The following is a 20,813-nucleotide window of genomic DNA, read 5'->3' on the forward strand; positions in this document are numbered from 1 at the left end:
CCTCATTGGCAGAACCCTTGATGGCTTGAAACTCTGTGCACACCTGTTGATTTCAGTCTTGCAAGTCAGCTCAAAATTGTATTCTTTTGCCCGCTGGGCTTTGAAGATGATGTCCAGCTGCAACTGTTCAAGAGGCAGGAGCATTCCAAATCCATCATTGGGCTGAATTTCTACAAACTTTCAGCAGGAGGCAAAAAAGCATCACTCTCTCAGACAAACTAGCTATAATCCAAATGTTAACCCTCCAGAAAATAACCTACCTATTCTAAACCCTCCCAATTTGGATCCTGCCCCCAACCCAACTCCGTAAGTGGTAGAAAAAAATCACACTCATTTATCTTCTCACAATATAAAAACAAAGACACTGCATGTACTTTTGTCACTTATGTAAAAATCTTTCAATAAAAACATTTTTTTTTAAAGAAAGGGAGTAAAAGAGAAAAATAAATGTACAGTATTGAGAATATACCAAAAGGGAAAAAAGCACTATCGATCAAATGGAAACAGGGGAAATGCATTGCCTAATAATGCACTTATCAGGAACAAATATTCATTTGGTCCTAGCCCATGCGTATTGTGATGATCAGGGCTGTGTGTTTGCATATATTCTGAGTGGAGTACAGAAAACCCTAGAGTGCAGTACTGGGAACACAATTATGTTGAAAATCTCCATTTAAAAAAAGTTCCTAACCTTCATGGCTATAAAATGGTATACTTTGAAAGCGTGGGTGAAACGAACATAGCTCCTCGCCACTTTTCCATAATGTGCAAACCCAGAATGAATTAACATGTTAGAATATATTATGCAACACACACTAAATGATATACATTTGCTTAGTTTGGTAATTTGTGCACGTTACAGAACTGAGCTGTTCATGGGACAGATTTTATTCAAAATGAGATATATGCAGCTCTGATAGTAATCATTTGGGTGCAGTTCTCTCCTTCATTACAAAACTTCATGGAATATTTATTGTGTTAGAAACTGAGAAGAAGGTATTTACCTCTGGGAGTTCCACAAATCCAAATTCCTGGGGAAGGATGGCTTTGTTTGTTAGTGTGATTGTTGTTTGGACAGCTTCGTAGATAGAGCAAAATCCAAAGTCCACTTCAGTTGGTCTGATCTCCAAATCTGAGGTTGTAACAATTGCATGGACCGTAAATTCAACTGGCTTACTCTGAAACAAGAATACAAGTTGTGTTGTGGTGTAATGATTGAATTAGGGCAGAAGAGATTCAGATCCAAATCTCAATTCAAATATGAAGCGCGCTGGGTAACATTGAGTCAACCCAAGTTTATTGTTCCAATAATTTTGTTAAGAGATCTCTCCCCATCCTTGCTATCTTAAGTGCAATTCCTAGAGATCCCTAGAAAGAAAGAATTACCATTAAAACAATGTGTCCACCTTGTAGATATGCTCTAAGAGAGATGCATCAAGAGAAACATATACATTAAAAAATTAAAACTGAAAACATCAGAATGACTTATGGGAAATATTGGGAATGATTATGAAAAGCAGTAGAAGTATGAGATGAGATGATCAGATCTCCCCCGACCTCAGAGCATGGTGAAGTCGCCCCCAAAAATTTATAATTTGGCATAATATTTGGATTGATTATTGAATAATATGTATAATTTGGAATATACGATGTGGTTTGACTGGATTGTTAAAATGGAAAGTTTAATAAAGATCATATATATAAAAAAACCCTGAACACTGTGCTTTAGGTTACAGTCCTAGACTTTGTATCCCTTCAAGGCAACTCCTGCTGGCCTGGGGAGCTCTCCTAGGTTCTGAAGAAAACCATTCTGACCCAATCCCTGCACTTCACGTGTGAGGAACATTTTTTAGCTGAGGAGCTACATTCATTTATGGGTAACCTTCAAGGGGTGGGTGGGGGTCAGTGCCAAAGTGGGTGGGGCTGGAGGTAGGGCAAACTGATGTGCCTCTCACCTTCCTACAGTAGGCTACATTCGAGTCATGCCAAACTCAGAAGTTCCAGCATACACATTTTCCCATGCAACACCCAGGCAAGCAAGAAACATTATTATAACTCCAGCCATGCCCTTGAAGAAGGGTACAGAGCTAGGTCAGCAAAGAGGGATGCTCTGGGGACAGTGAGTATAGCCTAAAGCCTTGAGGGTCAGATAGAGAAGCCCCCATCATAGGGTGGGCACATTTGGCTTCCAGACCTGAGGCTCCCCACCTCAGCTGTACTTGGTTCTCTGTTTCCTACCACTGATGGATATTATGCTACTCAAACCATTTCCCTCAGACCTGGACCACACCCAGCAGGCTCTCATCCTGCCTGAGCAGGACACAATCTTCCCTTGTTCTCTAACAACAAGCAGCTGAATCTTGCACCAACCTGATCTGAAACCATGACCATCATTGGGACTTCCAGAACTCTTGTTTTTACATCAAAGTACTTCCTTGCATCTTCTCGAAGAGAGTGCCTGAAACAGCAAGGTATCACATACTCTTTAAAGAGCCAAGCAGAAGGAACCAGACAGAAGGAAATCATTATGAAAGCCTTTTAACATGGCTGACTTTGGTCCTGTTATCATGTAGCCAAACCTTACAAGAAGATGGGGACAGTCCTTGAGAAGCTGTTTGGGGCTTTTTCAGCTCAAACAAAATGAGGTACATGGTGCTTGAAGAATGTCTGCTGAACCTGTGCAAGTAATGCTATCTGGAAATATGCTTCCAGGGGAAATTTTGGCCCTCCAGATGCTGGACTACAACTCTCATCATTCCCAACCATTAGGCGTGCTGGCTGGGGCTGATTGGAATTGGAGTCCAACTACATATGGAGGGTCAAAGGTTCCCTAGCCCTACAGTACAGGCTTGAAACGTATTTCACCCAGATAACAAATGCTCATAGAAAAGTTTCACATTAAGTGTTTAGATCATGCAAATGACGTTAATAATTGCCTATCTCTTTCAAAACCTTAAACAACAACTTCCCCCACCCAATACTGCATCAAATCGCTGAATAACAACTGATTCCTGCAATGTAGATAGTGTAAAATCCAGGCTTGTTTCGTGCGACAGTGTATTTTTAAGTACCAATTCCATGTGGGAACTGCAAAGCACATGAAAGGGTCTTGGCCTCTGTTTCTTTGCGTGTAATTCCCATTAATGCTCTCATAAGTGTTTTCGGCTTGCATTACTAAAGGGAGCTGATTATGGGGCCATGTTGTATTTACCAGCGTTTTAAGAAAGTATTAACCGATATATTGCTCTTTTCCTAGCAAAATATTGACGACTATAAATAGGGCTTTAGAAACTTGCTCGATAATCAGTATGCAAGCTTCCTCGGCCCCAGCTGTAGTCAGGAGCACAGATGAGACACCCATCTTGGGCAATCTGTTCCTTTTGACATTGACGTTAATTAATTACCAGCTCTTCTGAGTCAGTATCAATAGGAAGGCAATACCACACAGATACTGAAATAAGAGCAGGCTGTAAGGAGAGTCGTAAAGACCATCTCCGTCTGTCTGATTACCCACCACGGAGAGGGGATGTGTAGGGATTCGCTTGCCAGAGCTTCTTGCCTAGCGCAAGCCTTGTTTGCAATTTTGAGCCAAATTAGTACAAATAATGTATCATTTTTAGAACCCCCATCCTATTTATAATCTCTGGGTCCTGTAACACAGAGTGATTTTTCCCATTTTGTCTCCAGGGAGACAGTGTTCTGTCTTGGAGTCTTTGCTTTATAAAAACGGGTCGCTAGTGAGACGGTACAAGGTCATATAGATTTGGTTTCCCTCCTTTTATAATATCATAAAAAGTGGAGGCAATGCTGTGAAAATGTTGTAGATGTATGGTTTTCAAATTTAAAAAGGAGGAGGTAACCTCAAAATAGATTCCAAAGGGAAAAAATATTTAATGAGTTGCCCAGTATATGTTGACAAAATCTTTGTCTGGAGCAACTGTAATATTGTTAGACTATCAAAATCAAATCAGGGAAAACAATATTCTGTAAGATGATAAAACAATATTTATAAAAGAGAGGGAGAGAAACTGAGTAAACAATCAGCATACAATACAAAATTGCCATACTGAGTCATGTGAATACATTTGAAATCCTTTTTTGAAGAAATGATTGGCAACGGATTTATGATTTTCTCCTACTCAGAGCAGACCCACTGAAATTCATGGCCATGACTAACTTGCTCTGAGCAACACTTAGTTGGAGACAACGCTTAGAATATAATAGTTTATGACAACCTATTTTCAAGCCAGCCATTAAATGAACACCTTCAGCTAGCAAATTATGCAATATTCTTGAGAAAAAAGACAAATTTTGCATATCAAAAGGGCATCTTTTAGATTAGAAACCTGCAACAATTATATCAAGTTGTCCTCTTTTGTAGTCAAGCATTGTCACAAAAGCCATTGTATGCTTTTTGTTTTGTTTTTTTCAGAAGAGAGCAAGGATCCATTCATGAAACTCAGGCTTCTGCTAGAATTTGTCTTCCCAAACAACCCCTGTGAACAAAAGCCCCTCTTTTGGAACCCCTCAGAAGCTTCTCAGGATTTCCTTCATGAGAAAATTATTGATGGCAGATAAGTTTCTCCAAGCCCATTGGTACTGATCTTTCCCCTATTGCAATGGGCAGCCATGTGGGGAGTGCCAGGCGTGTTTCTAGATCACACATTTAGTTGACATGGAGTGATGGCAGAGCCAACAGGTGGTCAGTTGCAACCACAGGTTTGGCATCTGCTCAGAAAATGGATGGATACAAGGACCATATACAAATTGCACATTGATACTTATAGACACATAAACACAAAGGGAAGTAGGTGTTTACAACTGCACACATTAACACCCAATCAGAAATTCAGCGAAGCAGGGCAGTGATAAAAAGTATCTGCAAATGAATGACTCTTAGGTGGTGTGGTGTGATGGACACAGGGACATGGAAAACTATCTCATACCTTTGACCCTCTAAATGTTGCTGAATCACAATGCCTATCAGGTCTAGGAAGCATGGCCAGTGGTTGGGAAGTGGCTGGGGATTATGGGTGTTGTAGTTCATCTTTAACATTTTCAACACCAAACTTTAGTAAACCCTCCCTGTAACCCTGCTCTGCCTTCCATGCACCCCATCCCCTTTTATCCGATCTCTGCTTGGTGAACCAGTCAGGGGCTTATTTCATGAGTCAGAACCTCCTTAATCTCATCAAATCTCCTTTGAAGCTTTCCCCCAGCCCCCCCCGAAATGCAGATTAACATTTTAAATCCAAGCTGTGTCGCCTCTATCCACTTGACAAAACTATAGCAGTGTTTCACAACATTTGAAGTTTAGGGACTGGAAACTGTCATAATAATGGTAACTCTCTTTCTATAATGGGATAGGAATTTAATTCTGCACAGAGACATGCAGTGTTTGCATTTCTTAAGGCTCTACTGCAAAAAAGTGCTCTGGTAATTTATTCCACCAGAATGCAAATAACAGATGCTGATGCTGCTTTCATCTTGGTCTATGTAGTTCCGTGGTTCTCTAAAGTCTCAGGCAGAATCCTTCCCAACCCTGTGACCTGATGGCCTTTAGCCCAGGGACCGGAAAACTGCAGATAGAAGGACCTTTTCCATGCATAGGCTGAAAAAGAGGCCTTACACTAAATCTGTATGTTGTAAGAACAGAAGTAGAGCCCTGCTGAATCAGGCCGAAGGCCCATCTAATCCTACATCCTGTTCTCACAGTGGTCAACCAGATGTCTCAATGGGAAGTCTGCAAGCAGGAACTGAGTGGAAGAGCCCTCTCCCGTCTTGTAATTCCCAACAACTGGTATTCAGAGGTATTACTGTATTTTTCGCTCTATAAGACACACCAGACCATAAGACGCACCTAGTTTTTGGAGGAGGAAAACAAGAAAAGAAAAAATTCTGAATTTCAGAAGCCAGAACAGCAAGAGGGATCGCTGTGCAGTGAAAGCAGCAATCCCTCTTGCTGTTCTGGCTTCTGTGATAGCTGTGCAGCCTGCATTCGCTCCATAAGATGCACACACATTTCCCCTTACTTTTTAGGAGGGAAAAGGTGAGTCTTATAGAGCAAAAAAAACGGTACTTCCTCTGACAGGGGAGGGAGAACAAAGCCATCATAGCTAGTAGCCATCTGCTTCTCCTCCCCTGGAACTTACTCCACGGTCCTTTGGGACCCAATGTTAAACTTGGTGGTATTCATGGACAACTGGCATTCAAAGGCATTACTGCCCCCAACAGTGGCAGCAAAGCATAGCCACCAGGGTGAGTAGACACTGACAGCCTTGTCCTCTATGAATTTGTCTAATACTCTTTTAAAGCCATTCAAGTTGGCAGCCATCACTGCATAGTAGGAATGTAATCCAAGTCAATTTCCTTTCAGGACACTCCTAAATATGTTGGGGGGGGGAGGAAGAGAGGCATGGTGGGAAAGAGCCAATAGACCTTTTAAACTACATGGTAGTCAGAAGTGTATTCCTTAATGTAAGGTAAACTACTCACAATATTTAAATAGCATGCTGCATAGTTCACATCTGTGCTGTCTAAATGCTATTGTTGGATGAACTGGTGATTAATTTTTTCTTACAATTAAGCTGAGCACAGGAAAAGTTAATCCCATCTTCCCTTTCCCCAGGATACCTGAAGGAGTGTCTCCACTCCCATCGTTCTGCCTGGACACTGAGGTCCAGTGCCGAGGGCCTTCTGGCAGTTCCCTCGCTGCGAGAAGTGAGGTTACAGGGAACCAGGCAGAGGGCCTTCTTGGTAGTGGCACTCGCCCTTTGGAATGCCCTCCCACCAGATGTCAAAGAGAAAAACAACTACCAGACTTTTAAAAGACATCTGAAGGCAGCCCTGTTTAGGGGAGCTTTTAATGTTTGACGCACTATTGTATTTTAATATTTTGTTGGAAGCCGCCCAGAGTGGCTGGGGAAACACAGCTAGATGGGTGGGGTATAAATAAGTTCTTCTTGTTGTAAACTCTTAGTTAAGGTCACACAATTATACACCAACAGTACAATCCTATGAGTCCTTGATGGGGGGCACAGACTACCTATTTATTGACTGAGCATTTGTCCTGCATTCATTCTGATTTGCTTACAGGGTGTTTACACATCTTCCCATTAGTCAGTCATTCATCCCACACTCATCAAAGCATTTCCCTATCACTGTGTAATCTTGGTCCTCTCACTGCCACTCAGCCTAACCTGCCTCACCAGGTTGTTGTGAGGCTAAAAGTGGAGAAAGTATAACATATGTTACATTGAGCTCCTTGGAGGAAAGGTAAGATAGAAATGAAATATAGTAACAACAACCTTAAGACACTGGAAGTTGTCTTATACTTGGCCTATCTAGCTTAATACAGTCATACCTCATGTTACGTTTGCTTCATGTTATGTTCTTTCAGGTTATGTCCTGTGGTGACCCGATAGTACTGGAAAGGGTTACTTCTGGGTTTCGCCGCTTGCGCATGTGCAGAAGCGTAAAATGACGTCACACGCATGCAGAGAAGTGGCGAATCGCAACCCGCACGTGCGCAGATGCGCCGCTGTGGGTTGCACTATTTTCATGTTGCGAACGGGCCTCCGGAATGGATCCAATTAGCAACCAGAGGTACCACTGTATTGTCTACACTGAGCAGCAGTAGCTCTCCAGGGTTTCAGGCTAGGAATATTCCCAGCCCTACCTGGAGATGTTGAGGATTGAACACAGGATCTTCTGTATGCAAACAGATGCTCTACCACTGATCTAGGACCACTGATCTAGAACAACAGTTTGGGACCAGGATATCTGAAGGGCCACCATCTATGGTATGGTGCACAGAGATATCTCCAGAGGCCCCATAGTGATGTCATGGCTAGGTAACTCCATCCCAAGAGATTTCCACTTGACGCCATCTCTCTTCTCCTTTCAATAACATCTCAGGATAGTTTTATTCTCTCATACCCTGGGTGACCCAATATGAAATTGTCTTGCTGCTACCTTCTGTTCCCATTTCCATGGTCTGCATTGTTCTGAAATTTTTGTAGGCTGCTTTGGGAGCTATAGAAGTGGGATGTCATTAGGGGCCAATGACTGCACCCACATGAAAAAGGCAAATAGATGATGGAAGGATCCCAGGCAGAGCAGGGAAATAAAGATCTCCCAGGATGGGCGACTAGGGGAGGAAATGAAAGCTCCCAGGCTGATTTGTGGGGAAGGTGGAGGCAGGATAAGAATTGTATTTGTGTACTGCTTTGTATTTTAGTTTTTCTTCTTTATTTTTTATCTTGCTGCTGTTATAAGAATGTGCATTTCATAATGTATTTCTTATTGTCATTAGTTGTATTTCTATAACCATTCAGAATTTTATGTTGTATAGATAGTATGCTATGTATGGACAAAGGGTGGTTTGTAAAGTTAATAAATATAAAAATAATAAAGATTAGCATTTAAATAGAATTGAGACACTTGGCCATGGATGGCTGAGGTCTACCTTGGCAGAAACTTCAGCTGCACACTAAAGGATGAATGAGCTTGAATGTAGCCTGTCTTTGGAAGCAGCTCCATGTGGTTGGCAAGTTCCTTGCAAACTTCAAACTTCAATCGCAAGGCACTTTTTGCTCTGCAAAGAGAAGAGGAACATCTGAGTTGGCATGACATTCTCTGGCCACCTCTAATGACAGATCTGACTGTATCAGCTACCATTTCTTCTCGCATTGCACAAATACACAATGATAGCTGAATATGTTAATTTTGGCTTCTCTCAGGCCACATTCACACCCTGCATTTAAAGCACTACTATGATACAACTTTCAACAGTCATGCTTTCTTCCCCCAAAGAATTCTGGGAGCTGTAGTTCAGCCCGGACACTGAGATCCAGCGCCGAGGGCATTCTGGCAATTCCCTCATTGTGAGAAGTGAGGTTACAGGGAACCAGACAGAGGGCCTTCTCGGTAGTGGCGCCCACCCTGTGGAACGCCCTTCCATCAGATGTGAAGGAAATAAGCAGCTATCTTATCTTTAAAAGACATCTGAAGGCAGCCGTGTTTAGATAAGTTTTTAATATTTAATGTTGTATTGTTTTTAACACTCGATTGGGAGCTCCCCGGGGTGGCTGGGGAAACTCGGCCAGATGGGCGGGGTATAAATAATAAATTATTATTTTTATTATTAAGGTTTCTGAGAGTTCTTACGAGACCCGGCTTCTCCTCATAGAGCTACAATTTCCAGAGTGTTTTAACGTTGGAAAGGGGATGAGCCTATAGCCTATATTTTAAGACAGCAAAAACATCTCATTTAAGGAGCAATTAGCAGGAGAGCATTCGTCCAGTGCAGGATCCTGAACACCATACAAAGAAAACAAAAAAATGATTGATATTTGGTTTTAAAAAAAATATGAAAAGCAGCTCAGGTTTGGGGCTAAGCAACTTGACAGTTTTCTGTCGGGAACACCTCAAAACCTTGGATTTGCATTGTGAGGATGAAGCAAATGGATCTGATAGCAAAGATACTCTGCCACTATACTTATAATCCCTTTCCTGGTAGTGAGTGTTATCTAGACCCAGGAAAGTCTCTTACATAACTTGACGTTTGTCACACTTGTAAGCTGAATTTCTGAGATAGCAGCTTTATTCATTTCCTTCCAACTGTGAAGAATCTCAGTGGGGTCTAATTCTAGTAAGGAGTTTAGGATGTATCCCTTTCCAACAAAAATAGGAAAAAAGGAAAAGAAAAGAAAAGAAAAAAGAGAAAAATAAATACCATTCAATTGTATTCGCTTGCATTTAACTAGAATGCGAAATAGTGATAAAGAGGAGCAAGTTAAAAATAGCAAGACTCAACATCTAGCTAGCAAAATCCATGGATTCAAAAAAGGGGGGGGGCGTCAGCAATGGCTGGTCAGGGGAGATGACAGAACCATTTCTAAATAGCAAAAATTGAGCTTCCATGGCCTACAAGTGGGATGGTGCTTGTCTGCCAAGAAACAAAAACCTAAACTTTTTCCTTTTAAAACTGCCATGTGTAGAAGTCCTGTGGAGATAAATGGGAATCTTATATCCCTATGAAACTACAACATAAAAATATGGGCCAAGGGCATATATCAGCTAATCAATTAATTACTTTGTTACCGCCAATAACCAGTATTCACAGAACAGCTAAATAGAATACAAATATCCAGAGCCAGTCTAATTCTGGACCACCTGCCCTGCTTTTTTAAAAAAAATAATAATTTACTTTTAATAGTTTTAATAAATACAGAAAAATGAAAAAAATGAGGGATAAAAATGAGGGATAAGAAGCCTCATCCCCTAACAACAACAACAAAACCTGCTTAATTTCTACAAAATTAAAGAACTTGGGTGTAGCCAAATCCTACTCAGAGTAGACCCACTGAAAGTAATGTACCTAAATTAGTCATCATCATTAACTTCAATGGATCTACTCTGAATAGGATTAGCAACGGATGCAACCCTATTCAGAATAGATCCATTGAAGTTAATGATGATCAGCAACCAGCACAGCTTCCCCATCACTTCCTTTAATATGGACCCCAGAGTTGCTTCTGACACATGTGAACGACCTAGCAAAGGCTAATGTAAATGCCTGCCCAAAGCTCTCCTGCTGTTTACATTGGGAAGGAAAGGGTCAGCAGGCCTTTGCCTGCATTTGAGGAGAGAGCAAATAATGATAAGGTGTGTAGAAAAGGCCCGTAATCATGGGGTAGGGCTGGGAGGCTGTGGGGTTGAAGGCTGGCCACCCAAAGGCAAGGCTGGCCACCCAAGGTGACCACCTCTGAGGAAGGCAGGAAACAGACTGTGGTTGAGGAGGACTAAGCCCTGCCTACTTACTACAGCTTTGTGTGCATCGGATGACAGGTGGCGCCAATACCCATTGTGATGGACCTTCATCCCAGCAGAATAAAAGTGTACTTGGGAACACAATTGAGTTCCCAGCTTTAAATAAATAATGGCAGATTAACAAAACCAACAGTGCAATCCTATTCATGTCTGCTCAAGCTAAGTTCCATTGAGTTAATTTAGACTTCCTCCCAAGTAAATGTGAATATGATTGCAGCAAATACTAATAAATGAGGGCAAATTTAAGAATCAGTCAACCTGCAGAAGAACCTGGAAGTAGATGAATTCCTGGGCCACCCACCTGCTTTGGATGATGATGCAGTCCTGATACAGCCTGTCATACATGCAGATTTTGAGGTCAACGTTTGGATTGGGCACCCACACTGGCACAGCCACAGAAACAGCAGTGACACTGAAGGACAACTGAACACGAACAGATGCAAAGTTTCAGGGGCAACGCGGTCTTGTATGCTGAAAAAACAATTGCTGCCCCAAGTGTTCAGGTTCAAACTCTTCCCCCAAACTCTTGGAAGCCCAAATTACATACGAGAGTGGCAGATATGTTTGCTTAGTCTAGGGATGGGGAATGTTTGTGGCCCTCCAGATATCTTCCTTACCTGACCTTTGGCAACACTGCCTGGGGCTGATGGGAGCTAGAGTGCAACAACATTTGGAAAGCCACAGTTTCCCAAGCAGCCGGTAGAGTGCTTTGAAACTCTTATCAGCTTAGGGAGGGACCACCTTGTTTCAAAAGGGACTCCCTTCAATAGGAACCTGGATAGGGCTGCCCTCTTCTACCTTTTCTCTTCACTCTATTTCTCTTGTGTGTCTTTTTAGTTCCTAAGCCCAAGGGAGTGACCATTTCTTTCCACTTTTGCTGTTGATGCCAGCTCTCTCATTTATCTGAAAAGTGTGTGGGGGTGATAAATGAATGAATGAATATTGTATCACTTTGCTCTCACAGGAGGCAGTGATGGCCACCAACTTGGATGGCTTGAAAAGAGGATGGAGGACAAGGCTATCAGTGGCTATGGTTAGAAGCAGTAATGCTTCTGAATACCAGTTGCTGAAAACTGCGGGAGAGCAGAGTGCTATTGTGCTTGAATCTTGCTTGCAGATTTAGCAAAGGCATCTGGCTGGGCACTGTGAGAACAGAATGCTGAACTAGACAGGCTGTTATTCTGATCCAACAGGCTCTTTTTATGTTCTTATGCTCAACTCTCTGAAAAAGCACCATCATCCTAAGAAGGGGCGCTAGTCAGAATTGCCTGCAGATCTTAGGGTGAAAAATACACGTTTGGAGGCAACTCAGGTGACCAAGGGCACTTCCAAATTGCCTGTTTATTGCACATTCATTCCTATTTGTATGCAGGGAGCTTAGATGATGTTGCATCGAAGCAAGTGTTGCCCTACACTTTTCAGTGCATTTCTCCATCAAAATCTGTCCCAAAAGTCTGATCTTTGTGAGGAAACTTGGTTTGTTGTGAAAGACCTCCCAGTAAACTGCAATTGCACAATGTGATTTACTAGTACGAGGTTAAACCCCACATGAAAATAGTAACAGTATGAAAGTGCCCTAACCTGGGGCCCCAGGCCTCTGCCAAACAGCTACAATACTGCAGCTGTTTGCCCTGGAGAAGAGGTGGCTGGATGCTTAATGCTTACTCCTTGAAAACCCCTTTTCTTGCTCAGGTTTCTGAATGTGCCTTTGCCACATCAGGGGAAAAGAACACCTGTGGGGACTAGAAGATGATGTTGCAAGGATGGGGGTGTGGGGGATGGTGGGCAGCGGGAGACAAGTTAAGCACCTTTTTTGGCAGAAGGTCCCAGTTTGACTCCTGGGCATCTCCAGGCAGGGCTGGGAAAGAATCCTCCAAGGAGAGCTCTTGCCAGTCAGTGTTGACAATGTGACACTATATGCCCTGGCTTGATGTAAGACAGCTTCCTATACTGCTCTTTTCACCTGCCACTTCCCCACTGCTAAGCATGTTTTACTGCTGTTTGGCAGCAACCCAGCTTCCCAGACCTGCTAGGTGCATATGTGGGCCTGTCAGGTGTGCACTTCTGGACCTTCCAGAAGAGGGTTTCAAACCCATTTTGTCCTGAGCAAATTCTTCTAGAGCCATGCCTACCCTGGCCACATCCCTCACTAGCCTTGCTTTGCACCCTCCCCTAGTGATTGGCATTCCATGGCTGGAATGTTTCTTTGAAGTGTGATAATACTTTTGGTTTGCCTAGTATGTGTCTGGCCAAACCCACTCTGGGAATGTGGACTCAGCAAAGTTCCCCATGAGAAAATGTGGCCCTTATGCTGAAAAGCCCTCCATCCATTCCACAGCACATCCTAGCACCAGCACAAAAAGCAAACATAAGACTCAGAGCAATAACTACTCACTGGTTTGCAGTCTGGGTTGTCAAAGGTAATCTTGAAATCAGCCTCCACAGCCCCAGGAACTGCTGGGGTGAACATAATCTGAAGTTTGACAGAGCTGAAGGGTCCGATATCACCTTCAGAAACCTGGATAATAAGCAAAAATGAAGAGTAACGACAGCTCAACTTTCTAAAAATGGTTTGTGGTTATTGCTTACTTTCACTTCCTTTTTATCTTCACTTTGCATCTTTTCTCATCCATGTTTAAGTTGCATACACACCATACCTTTAAAGCATATTTCCCACCTTCCCAAAGAATCCTAGGAACGCTAGTTTACCCCCCACAGAGCAACAATTCCCAGTACCCTTTACAAGCTACCATTTCCAGGGTTCTTGTGTGGGGGAGTAAATACTCTCCCTATTAAGCTTCAGGAGGAATTTGGCTGAAGGACACGGTTTCTGGCATCCCCAAGATCACTGGATATAAGAATGTATTTTGACTGTAATTGCTTTTAAAATGTTTTTTCTTGGTCAAATTGTTGACCTTTCTTATTGTGACCTGCTTATTGGCACAGTCCACTATGGGAAAGTGCCACTAAAATAAAATAAACTACATGAAGATATCTCACCTAAGGTATTGGAAAGCCTTTACATTCACCAATAAGCTCACAGGGTTATATCCCATGTTAGTCCAACCCAGAGTAGACTCACTGAAGTTAACAGGTGTGACTAATTAGGTCCGTTAATTCAAAATGGTCTACTCTGGGTAGGACTTTGTTAAGCTACAACTACAGTTTCTCTTTCAATGCATTACCTTGCCCACTGTGATCTCAAGTACTTCTTCCCTAGACTGCTGTCCCAGAGGTCTCTCAGCTGAAGGGACTTGTAGGCTTTCCCCAATGATGTCCGTGTCGGAAGCCAGATTATCAAGTTGCTCTAAAAGGTAGACAAATGAGGAAACCCTGTAATATTATTAACCATATTTATTTATTTGTCTCCACCTCCTGCCTCTAAAATCGAACTCAAAGTGGCTTGTTAAAATCAGACATTGAAAACAATTGGAAAAACAAGGGGGGAAACAAAAAACCTGAACTGTTCACCAATAACATTATATAATATGCAGATCCAACTCAACCCCAACTCACGAAAAGAATAGCAGAAAGTGAAGATCCAAATGCCTGGGAGAAAAAGAGTGCTTTTGCCTGCTGCCTAAAACAGATGGTGCCAGCTGTGCCTCCCTAGAGGGAAAATTCCACTAACAGGAGCAACCACTGAGAAGGGGTACACGAGAATGGCCTCAGATGACAAAAGCAGTGTCAGGGTTGGTTCAGAGTTGGAGAACCTGTGGTTTTCTTGATGCTGTTGGACTACAACTCCCATCATCCCTATGTTCCTGGTCGGGGTTGGGGTTCTGCATGCCTCTTATATAGCATGTGTGGTCCCCCAGATACTGCTAGACTAAAACTCCCATCATCCCTATTAGCCATTTGTGGCAGCAGCTGGTGAGAGTTGGAGTCGAACATCTGGTGGGCCATAGGTTCCTCAACCACTGCTATAAAACAAAACATGACTCTTCAGACAATGATACTAGAATCAACAGCCTCCTGAACTCTGCAAAATTATCTAAAGCATGTTTGCTCCTTCTTGGTGTTTTGTACAGGAAGTTGATGGGATGAGTGATTTCTCTTGGCTATCATAGAATACTCCAGCTGTTCCTTTCTGACTTCTAGAAACTGCTTCCAAAGGGCTGGTGCTGCAACACCAAAAGCCCAGTTCCCAAGCGATCTAAGGGGCAAGGAGGTCCCTTTGGCAACCTGTCCCAAGTCATGTAGGGCTGACATCAAAATGCTGCGCTGTATTTGGTAGCCTATTGGCCACCAGTGAAGCCCTCTCAGTAGAGGTGTTATATGGTATTTGCAGAATGTCTCAGTTAACATTCTAGCATTCATGAACAATAAATGAGAGTGAGCTATTGGGATAGGTGGCAGTTACTGTCGCCCCCCCTCCCCGCATTGCTTTCACCACTGCAAGAGTTATGAGAGATAGTGAGGAAATGAAAAATATAAAGGTGTGAAAGTACTGCTTGTCCTCTCCAGGCCTGCAAATGGATTGGGCCCAAAGGGTGAAAGCAGGGGAGGTAAGGGTGGCAAGAAACTGCAGAGGCAGATGTGAAATATATTCGGAGTCGAGAGTGGATTTCATGCTCTTTATTCAGCTCATAGTGGTGAGGAGGAGGAATGGAAGTTCCCCCAGAATGCCTGCTTTATATATATTATTTACACAATGAGCCCCACATGATTGGCTAATTCCAGGATTCACCTGTAGGCTAATCAGGTTGCGGATTCACTTCCACCTGGAGCTGCATTGGGTGGCTCCTGTGGACCAATCAGACTGCTGCATTCTGGACCTATTGTTCTAGGACCAATCAGACTGCTGGATTCTGAATCCTATTGTTCTAGGACCAATCGGACTGCTGCCTTTTGGATCCTATTCAACTCAGTACATAACAAGATGATTCTAGTCAGAATTGGGCATTCTAATACAGCTGTGTCCAGGACCCTGATGGTCACTGGAGACTGATTCATTAGGGTGAATGGGGCACTGCCCTGCCAATCACAGTCTGCCCTCAGCCAGGCCCCACGTGCCTGCCTTCTTAAAGCCAGTCCATGGGAGTGGCATTGTCCATCACCTTCCTTCCTCTTACTCTCACAGTTTTTCCCTATGGAATTCAGCTGGGAGGAGGCCAAGGACACAACTGGAATTATTACAGGCTAGAGTTTTGTTGAAAAGCAGCACAGCAGGGCAACTGTGGCACAGGCAGCATTTGATAAGGACAAAAAATGGGGGAGCAAATATTTCCAAACTGAATGGCTTTATTTTCTCCAAAATAAATAAACTTGATGACGCTTTTGAAACATTTAAAAGCTGGGGAGAGAAACTTATGCAATTTATCGTTGTGTCACTTTGTTCATAAAATTGCAGGTTGCAAAAATAAACTTGTCACATGGTTCTCGCTTTTTGAGAGGTGGGTGTTTCAGATAATTTCAAGAACAATGATAAGGATTCTGTATCCGTGGGAAGAAATCCTTGGAGGTTTTGTACTTGAGGGGAAACTGCCATTGCCTGCTCAGGACAGGGTTGCAGGAATACGCACCTTGAGGTGCTCCTTGATAATTCTTTGTCATTAGAGGACCAAGTGACCCCAGAAGGTTGGGAATGCTGTCCTTGGGCTGAAAAGGATTCCCCACTACTGTTTTAGGCCCCTTTCCAAGCTATCATTCTCTCTCCTTGCAGGTCTATGAAGATGGGGGGCGGGGGAATCCAAAATCCATAGTAGGGTAATAATGTTATTAGGCAGCTAACCCAAATGTCACAAAATGGCGAGCATGATTTTGATTTCTTCAGAACTCTTGAACAAGCCAAGTTTTGAAGGAAGCTTTTTAAAAACAAAAACAAACCAGGCACAAATAGTTTCTGCAAGAGATTTTTTTCTACTTCTACTTTTACTTACACTCTTGGAATTTACCTTAAATCACTTAAACCAGAAACCTTACCAAAATTGTCAGGCAGAGGGGTGTGGTGAATAACCTCTTCAGAGCGGTTAAGAGAAACCGTTTCTTTGTCACCAGTGAAGCGCCCCATACTAAAGTTGCTGTCTTTCTTATTCCCAGTTGTTGTTTCAACCACAGGGGCACAAACCTAAACGGGAGATATACAAAAAGCTCTCGGGTTTACGAATTCCAATTATTTTCAGATGGACTAAGATTTGATTTGATTTATCGTATTTATATCCTGCTTTTCATTCAGATAAATCTCAAAGCCGCTTACAAACAATAAATAACAGTAACATAATAGAACATCACAAATACAGCATAAATCAAATAAAAATAATCAACAAATGATCAGTAAGCTTTATGGTTGAGTAGGGATTTGAACCCTGGTCTCACCAGCTTCTAGTCTGACTCTCTAACCATCACACCACACTGACTCCCAACACAGTATCTGATCAGTCTGGCCTCCATATAGGGCTATTTCCTGGACAGCTACTCAGCCTTTTGATTCTGAAGGGAAAAAACTATCAGTAGCCACAGAACAGGACCATCCACATAAGAACACCAGAAAAACCTGCTTGATCAGGCCAGTGGCCAGTGACTCATCTAGTCCAACATCCTGTTCTCACACTGGCCAAGCAGACATCTTATGGCAGGAGTGGCCAACTCCCCAGAGACTGCGATCTACTCACAGTTAAAGACTGGCAGTGATCTACCCCCTTTTTGATCTACCACAGACATCCAATGATGTTACCTGTTGGACGTGCTTGTCTTATGGAAAATATGCAAGCAGGACTTGAGCACAGCAGCACTTTCCCCACTTGCAATTCCCAGAGACAGGCTGCCTCTAACAGAGGGGGGTGGAACACAGTCATCATGATAAGAGATTGAAAAATAGATAAGAGATAAGTTAAGAGATAATATAGACAAGAGATAGATAACAGATAAGCAAGGAAAATGATAATATAAAAGATAAGAGATAAGAATATATAAGAGAGATGAGAGATAAGAGGTATGTAAGCTATATATGATAGAAGATGAGATATAAAAGATGAGAGGCAGGTATGTAAAGAGGCAGGCAGGTGGGGACTGGCTGACAAAGACTGAGCTTGGTAGGGCGGCCTCCACAGAGTATATGAAAGGAAATGTCAGTGCTATATAAAACCTTGCCTTTTGTATCATCAGTTCCAGGGCCATTTCCCCTGAAACACTGCACCATATATTGCATAAAACCAGGGTATTTTTTGGAGGGGAGGGGGGAGACAAATACTCTTGAACAACATAACAGCCAGGAAACTCAGGAGGAATATATGGTCAACGAGCAGAAGCAGCCACTGACCTCAGTGTTGCTGCCATACTAGAGTAAAGTAAACTGCCCTAATCTCTGAATGGCACAAATGGGGAACGTAGGAGTCTCAGTTTAGAGAAATTTTTCATTTGTTCCAAAATGAAAGAGAGCTCATAGTGCTCATAATGATCAAGGGGCTTGATGTTTATGGTTGTGGTAACTGCCTGCTCTCTGCTTCATTTAAGTTAGTCATCAAAGCGTTCACTGGCTTATCCCAAAAAAGGTTCCTGGGAAAAACACACACTTTGATTCGATAAAACAGTAACAAACAAGGCATGTGCAGTTTGGGACAGAGAAATTTGTTCATTTCAGTTTCTCATTTTTGCAATTCAGTTCAGCTGCCCCCATTTCCTGAGTTTGCTAAAAAATTTTAAAGTTCGCACAAGGTTTGTATGCATTTGCTACATACAAGCAATTTTATACAGACCAATTCCCTCAACATAATGTGGTTTTGTACATCATTTTCCATAATATGAGCATTTTTGTGCTTTTTTGTAAACATTTTTTGGTTGGGTGGATGCACCAAAAATTGAAAGCAGTGCAAATTTTCAAGTGATAACTGCATTTCATTTTGATGAATGGTTCAGGAAGTTTGGTATGTTTCTATTAAAATGCAAACAAAATATGTTTCTCCTCTATCCCTATATTCAGTCTGTACCCCACCCCATCCCACAAGAAATCTTATCAGAATGCTTTCTTTCTTTCTTTCCTTAATAGTCTTGCCTGAAAAGCAATCATTAATTTTGCTTTAAGTTTTCATATTTCTAGTAGCAACTTTAGGCTGGGGAGAAATAACATCACTGGGCTAGACTCTTGGATCCTATTAGGAAGCCAATCCAGAGCAAAAGGAATAGAGAAGAAACTCTGAATTGCAAACTCATCAGGAAAGGATTCCTGCTTCCAAGGAGGCTTAAGGGAAATGACAATCAGATCTCTCTGGGAAAGGAGCACCTATCAATGACTAGTTTGAGATATGCCGATCTATGTCGCTTAGAGCTCTCAACTGAGGAAGGCTTACAAAGACTGCTTTGTCGATGGAAGGTGGTGCAGTCACAGTATGTTGCACCATTGCAGTGTGTGTAGTGTCAGCTGCTTTGCGGAGCTGGAATCGTGTTCCCAAGGCGCCACAGTTCGTCAAGGTGATGGTCCGTGAAATTGTCTCTCCCACCACATGAGTGCCAAAGTCAATGAGCTCTTTATCTAGTGCCAGCTGAAAAGAGAGGGAGAGAGGGAGGAAACATAATTACTACTGTCCTAGATAGGCAGTAATGTCAGTTAAATGAACGGCTACCATTTCAAGCACAAGACCTTAAAATCCTTATTGCCGCTTCAAAAGGCAATGTCACAGTGGGATCTTTTCCCCTTGACTGTTGCATGGAAGCTGCAGCAGATTTATAAATCAATGATTTTTATATTATTTTTTTACAAAAAGAAAAATGAAATCAAATTATAAAGAATGTAAATCATTAAAAAAACACCCATCTAAATACTACAGATTGCACTCAGTGTTCATCCTACTCAGAGCCAGGATTAAGGCCCATTAAATTCAGCGAGTCTACTCTGAGAAGGACTTACAAGGATAGAACCCAACATCTCTCATATACAATTGGGTTAATACTAAATCTTGATAAAAACACAAGTCAAAGTTTAATCTCTAAATTAAATCAATGCTTCTACTAGGTACATCAAGTTAGAGGAGGCTTGTCTATGTAAATGAAAAACTCACTGAATCATTTATCAAATATGAATATTAACACTCTATCATCCACTGAGGTTACAGGACCCCTCTAGTATGATGAACCCATCCTGCACTAATTACTTCTACATTCCACAACTGTACATTCATACGAATGTTTCTATCCATTTGGTGAGTATAGGACAGAATATTACAGCCCCTTCCACGGTACAGTAAAGATAATGCTTTTTTATCAACTTTGTATTTGGATATCAGGTGTGCTACTTGTCCCCAATACTTCATCCTCCGAGCTGCTGCCTCAGTGATACGCCTTCTGGGATGGGGCATTAACTATATTCATAATTCAGCTATTTTAGTATTTAGGCATGTTTGTTGTGCTGCTCAGTTTTGACATTTAGTGACAAATAAGAGATCCAGCTAACCAATTTATTAAGCAATTCATTTCCTGCCAATTTGCTGCTAAGTCAGGGGGCACATTTCTAAACTTGGCAATGCTGATTGCCATGGAGAGCCAGCAAGAAGTGATTCTCGCCCAAGCGTGGAATACTTGTCATGGTTTATTTGATGGGAAAGAAATTATTTATGAAACATCCCTGATACGGGAAACACACACACACACACACACACCACAAAATCCTAAATGCATCAGGAGAGCCCTGCTGGATTAGGACAACCCTTTTCTCACAGTGGCCATTTGCTAACATTGTCCTCCGAGATGGCTGTCTAAATGCAAACTCTTGAATAGTCCCGAGGTCCTTCTGTGGTCAGAAAGTAGCACAGAACACATTTACACTGGAATACACATCAGACTGATCCTATTAACTTGAGGCCTTGGGTGCAGTGATGCACTAACAGGCTTGTCTTTGGGACAGAGGTCCACTCAGCAAAACTAGTAGGAAGGCTCAGAATTGAGGCGTGTTTGCGGAAGGAACAAGCAGCAATGCACTACATAGACTCAGCCTAACCTACCTCACAGGGTTGTTACAGAGATTAAAATGGGGTGGAGTAGAAACA

The 20,813-nt window shown here is 42.3% G+C and overlaps 1 protein-coding gene across 3 annotated transcripts in view; it reads right to left on the reverse strand.

Moving 5' to 3' along the window:
* CFAP74 (cilia and flagella associated protein 74) overlaps window positions 1–20,813 on the reverse strand; it is a 77,513-nt gene that overhangs the window by 20,548 nt on the left and 36,152 nt on the right. For all 3 annotated transcript variants that reach the window (XM_081923402.1, XM_081923401.1, XM_081923403.1), the window contains exons 17-25: window positions 19,122–19,313; window positions 16,759–16,903; window positions 14,019–14,140; window positions 13,229–13,351; window positions 11,135–11,256; window positions 8,468–8,596; window positions 2,371–2,458; window positions 1,005–1,178; window positions 44–177 (exon numbers count right to left, since the gene is read on the reverse strand). In XM_081923402.1, the coding sequence (XP_081779528.1) occupies window positions 44–177; window positions 1,005–1,178; window positions 2,371–2,458; window positions 8,468–8,596; window positions 11,135–11,256; window positions 13,229–13,351; window positions 14,019–14,140; window positions 16,759–16,903; window positions 19,122–19,313 (1,229 nt within the window). The remainder of the gene's footprint in view (window positions 1–43; window positions 178–1,004; window positions 1,179–2,370; window positions 2,459–8,467; window positions 8,597–11,134; window positions 11,257–13,228; window positions 13,352–14,018; window positions 14,141–16,758; window positions 16,904–19,121; window positions 19,314–20,813) is intronic.

This window comes from Podarcis melisellensis (genome assembly GCF_964234715.1).
Source record: "Podarcis melisellensis genome assembly, chromosome: 8".
NCBI lineage: Eukaryota > Metazoa > Chordata > Lepidosauria > Squamata > Lacertidae > Podarcis > Podarcis melisellensis.